The sequence below is a fragment of the Montipora foliosa genome, chromosome 7 (genome assembly GCF_036669935.1).
Source record: "Montipora foliosa isolate CH-2021 chromosome 7, ASM3666993v2, whole genome shotgun sequence".
Taxonomy (NCBI): domain Eukaryota; kingdom Metazoa; phylum Cnidaria; class Anthozoa; order Scleractinia; family Acroporidae; genus Montipora; species Montipora foliosa.
The window spans coordinates 16,215,935-16,220,934 of record NC_090875.1 but is presented as its reverse complement, the minus strand read 5'-3'; the positions used below and the strand labels follow the sequence as shown (position 1 = coordinate 16,220,934).

General features: G+C 39.6%; 2 protein-coding genes across 2 annotated transcripts in view; one reads left to right on the top strand and one right to left on the bottom strand.

The window, feature by feature from the left end:
- Nucleotides 1-3,659, top strand: part of LOC138010847 (centromere protein K-like) — a 22,516-nt gene extending 18,857 nt beyond the window's left edge. Inside the window, exon 12 of the mRNA XM_068857875.1 lies at nucleotides 1,439-3,659. Within this exon, the coding sequence (XP_068713976.1) occupies nucleotides 1,439-1,597 (159 nt within the window). The 3' untranslated portion in view covers nucleotides 1,598-3,659. The remainder of the gene's footprint in view (nucleotides 1-1,438) is intronic.
- A 142-nt stretch (nucleotides 3,660-3,801) lies between these two features.
- The window catches only part of LOC138010833 (DNA repair protein complementing XP-C cells homolog), a 47,087-nt gene continuing 45,888 nt past the window's right edge, over nucleotides 3,802-5,000 (bottom strand). The window contains exon 27 of the mRNA XM_068857826.1: nucleotides 3,802-4,838. Coding sequence (XP_068713927.1) covers nucleotides 4,705-4,838 — 134 coding nt within the window. The 3' untranslated portion in view covers nucleotides 3,802-4,704. The remainder of the gene's footprint in view (nucleotides 4,839-5,000) is intronic.

Sequence of the window (5,000 nt, the reverse complement as noted above, 5' to 3'; positions counted from 1 at the left end):
GAGTCCATATTTAGGAAAAAGAGAAATCACAGCCATTTGTTTTAAGTGGACTCGTATATGAAAGGCACGGGCATTCTGGTCGTCTCGCTTTGGGTGTTCTGTGCAAAGCGCCATCATATGTAGCCGTGAAGGTCTCGTTTAAGGTTGCACGCGAAGAAATATAAAAATAGTTCTTTAATATATTTTAAAATATGGTCTCTTTTAGGGGTAAAAAAATCCTGGGCAACGGAGACTGTTCGACTTTAGGGAGTTCTATTTAAAATTCCCGACAAGCATCCCTGTTCCTTCATTCACAAAGCTCCCCCTCCGGTCCTACGGGAGTTTATTTCGACTTTCTTGATGAATAGATGACCACTGATCAGGGGAGGGAGGACATCGTTATGACAACGTGTCATGTGAGATGAAACTGCTCAGGGGCGATTGAAATGTGGTGTTGCACAGCTTAAATGGACCAATCGGAACTCGACGAAGGGGATACCTAAAGCGCTGAGCGGGAAGAAAGTTTCTTGCTTCTGATCGACAAAGACGTTGTATGTAATTATCACAGTGGCTCATGGCATTGGTTCGGAAGTTCATAGCCCCAAAGAAACATATATCGTGAATGGTAAATTGACCCTTAAAGTGCTACTATGACCAAAAAAACATTTTCATTTTTCTTTGGATTTCAAAACTTTGTTAACTAAACAGTAACTGGTCGAAGTTTTAAGCCTTGATTTCAAAAAAGACACCTGTTTATTTTAACTGGAATTTTCCTGTTTAATGGTCCGCCATTACTAACTTTAAAATCTTGAGAGAGCTGGATCGAGGAGAAAATGACGTCAAAGACTCAATAGTTTAAGAATGCAATGCGTGTGTACGCGGCTAAATTAATATGCAGCACGGAGTTTCGAGCTTTCAGACTTTCAAACTCGTGTTTTGCATATATAATAAGCTACGTTTACACTCTGAAGTTTTTAGCTGGTGAGTAAATGACGTCACTTTTCCCTAGATCCAACCCTCTGAGGTCCAATCGGTCGGAATTCAAACTGGTTTGAATTTTTGCGGCTTATCGCGGCCACAAAATTCTGCCTCAGCGACAATGATTTTCATAAAATTAACCGCGTCACACAAAGCGAATTGTTGCGACGACTTGTCCCCGCGTGATGCAAAAAGCAGAGCATCGCAAGATTACATGCTAAAATGCTTGCAGGACGATTGTTTCCTTTGTTAACCAATGATATTGTTTTGTGGCGTTTCGCTTCCTCCTTAATCCCTATTAACTTGACGTGTTCAAAGCGCTCGCGCATGTAGCGTGGGCTTCAGAGTGTAAATTGGGATGAAATTGCACATTTTTCGTCTAATCAGATTTGAGTAAACGTTTTGAATACATTTAGAAGGGTTAAAAGATTTCTTATTTTAATCATGCAATCCATACTCATTGATTTTCTAATCTTAACAGGATCTGATGAACATGCTGTATTGCAAGCCCCATGATCCATATATACGGATTGAGCATATCCATTGGCCACCTTATATTGAACTGTTGTTAAGGTGGGGCATAGCACAGAGACACCCTCAAGACTGTAACCTCATCAGACTTGTTGCTTTCAACAGATAGGAATACCATTCAGGCCTCCTCTTCAAAGCGAGTCCCGTTCCCATGTCAGGGAGAGGGGTCAAAATCTTGAATCAGTCAACAGTGAACGAGATATGGCACAAGCACAGCCAATACCAAAGATACGTACTCACGACTAGATATCGAAGCCAGGGGGTTATATGATCAAGGACGTGGGCCATTGGTGAAGGCCTAGAATTTCTGCGCTAAATCCTCGGGTTAAAATTCCGCTCGGACTGTTGAAAGCTGGATTTTTCTGCAGGAACGCTGCTCCCGTGAGCTGGCACTGTAGCCGTCCTTTTTGCGGCTCCAGATCCCAATTGCTTGCATTCGGCAAAGATCTTGGACAATCGTCCGTTTTTTTTAATAATGCGTCAGGTAGCTTCAAAGGTGCAACCTGTTTTGCGTACACACCGGAGATGTAGTAGATCTTGAAATGTGGTGCCCACTCGAAAGGGTTGATAATTCTATCACTGATTCTTACAAGGTAGAAGAGTATTTTAAAAGGAATCAGATGTGGAAAAGGTTATTACAGTTTAAGAATTTATGAGCCATTAAGATAAAGGGGCACGTATCAGTCCATTTTTCCGCATTTCAAGATATCTGCGGGAAATTTCTAATTCACGTACTGATGGACCTTCCTTTTCTGAAAAGATACAACTTCCATGAAAAAATACATTTGTATTTTATTTCCAGTTTAAAATAACATTCCTTCTCCATACATGTATAATGATGGCAGTTTGCCCTTAATAATTAATCAAAATATATTTATGGTAATATTAAACACTTAATGACTGGTCCCGAAGGAAACAGTTAATTTTTTTTCCCGAGAATCTCAATGTTTCATCAAGGCGCAGCCGAGGGAAACATTGAGATTCGAGGGAAACAAACTTAACTGTTTCCCGACGGACCAGTCATTAAGTGATTTGTTATATAGCACAAAATGAAAAACGAGCAATGGCAACAGCAACGGCGGTCGTCGGTCAACATTCGCGGGTAACAGTGCACTGTTACCCTCTGACGTCATAGATTTTGCAACGTTGCCCGCTCAGAGACTTTTGGCGGGAAACAGTTTTATTGTTAGATGTCATGTGACCTCGAAGTAACCAATGTAAGCGCGCGCTGTTGGGGAAAAAATTCGGCTATATAACAAGTGGTAATATAATTATGGTAGTGTCACTAGTGTCACTTTCATGTGTCACTTTGTATCCACATGGTTATATTAAGTATTTGTTAACTCAACAAAACGTATTCGTCCTTTTTGGCTGCAGCACAGCCTAACCAAGCCAATTTTATGGTTTCACCTACAATTATTGTTCATAAATAATATTCTCCCGTTTTTTCACCAGCATAAAAGCTAGCTGACAAACAATGTCATTTGTCCAATAATATAGAAAATAATCATTGGACGCATGACGTTACGTCACGCAGGCTTATTGCAGCTGTGAAGTTTTGAAACAGTCCGAAACGCAGAAACTAAAAAGCACCCTATGTGAGGCTCCCGAAATATTTTGAATGGATCGTACGAAAAGGGGCAAACCGCCACGACCTTTTTATTTGTTTCTTTGTTCGTCAATGACAGTGTTTCTCTACTTTTTTATTTATTCTAATAATAACTGTAGCACAGTACAGTCACAAAGTGTCATGGCCCCAGTTTTGGGCGGTCTTTTGCTGAGACTTCAGTGTTTATAACTTTTATTAATCCTCAGTAGACCTAATCGGCTAACTAAATGTTGACCCAATTCACATCTCCCAGGATTAAGAATCTTTGTGTGTTGTATTTGCATAGTAATGAAGCATTCATATTTAAATGATATGGAAATACCTGGAACAAAACGTTTCATTCCCAAAGGGTTTGAATTGGGTACAACATTGAGTTAGCCGATTTGGTCTATTGCTGCAGCATGTGCAGCACTTGTGTTCCGTAACAATAATCTTAAGACTTAAAACTTGTTATCACTTTTTTTAATATTACTTAAAAGGAAAAAAGTTCTGCCTATGTGACGTAGGCGGTCGTAAAAAGCGTTTATTTGAGTTTGGTATTAAAAACCTCTCTGGAACACCGTTCACAATACAGATCCTATGAAAAAATGATAATTTTGATTACATCATGATGATGAGATGCACGATCTACACGAGAAAGGAAAACCCGAGAACTCCGATTTTTTCCGAGTATCCCCGAGTCACCATCCTTCGGAAAAAATAAATTTCATCTTTACATTAACCGGGATAACCATTCACCATCTCCTTAACTAATCACGTGTCCACGGAAAAGCTGACGCTAGACGTCACAAATTGTCCCACATTTTACAGCGGTTAATTAGTCACACGCGGCTCTCAACGACATTTTTTTCACATTTCGAAAGCAACTTTTTGGTGGACGTCAATCAAATCTTTCCATGACAATAGTCATGTTCTCTTGGCAGCAGTTGAATTCGTTATGGAAACATTTGATTGACGTGCACTCACATTTTACTTTCGAAATGTGAAAAAATGTCGTCGAGGAGCGCGTTTAACTGATAACCGCTGTAAACAGACATCAATGCGCTTTTCATAATTCTGCGGAATCTCATCTTCAAGGACCAACGAACAAAGTGCGTTTTGGCTTCCATCAATCAAACGAAATCAGTTGATGCATGACAACCAACCAATCAGTATCACTATCTCTGGTTCCCACGGTGCGTTCGTACATTCGATCTCAACGCCGATGGAAAGCGATGGAATATGCACCAATCTTTTTACTGAGGAACCTCTAAAAAGATATCATAATGGTATTGGAACTGTGAACTAAACGAAAACTCCAATTTACTTTCCTCTGGAGAAGTCGATCTTCCCGGCCATGTTCGGAAATTTGATTGATGGAAGCCAAAACGCACTTTGGCCCTTTGCGCATGAAGGTGAGATTCCGCAGCATTATGACAATCGCAGGAACACTGACACCAACCAAAACCTAATAACCTTAACTTTGATGTTTAGAGTTAAAAGGGCAAACTTCGAGTTGTCTTCCATGAACTGGACACCTCGTTTTCCTTCAATCCTTCCGGTCGCAATAGAAATTCACGACGAGGCAATTCCGCAGGTAGGAGGAAAAGTCTGAATTCCTCAAAAGTCTACATTTTCTCAAATGGAAGTGTGAGTCCACATGAGCATGACTTGGTCCATTCTCCAGTAACGGAATCTTGCTTGTGGCCGCTTTTAGGGAACACGTGACAGTGCCCATCACTTGCAACACTGGTTTTCCCCGCTAAAGAGACATTTTTTTAGTTAAAAATATCACAGCACGTAATTTAATAATAATAATAATAATAATAATAATAATAATAATAATAATAATAATAATAATAATAATAATAATAATAATAATAATTTTATAATGTATAGCGCGCAAATTAAACTATGGATATGA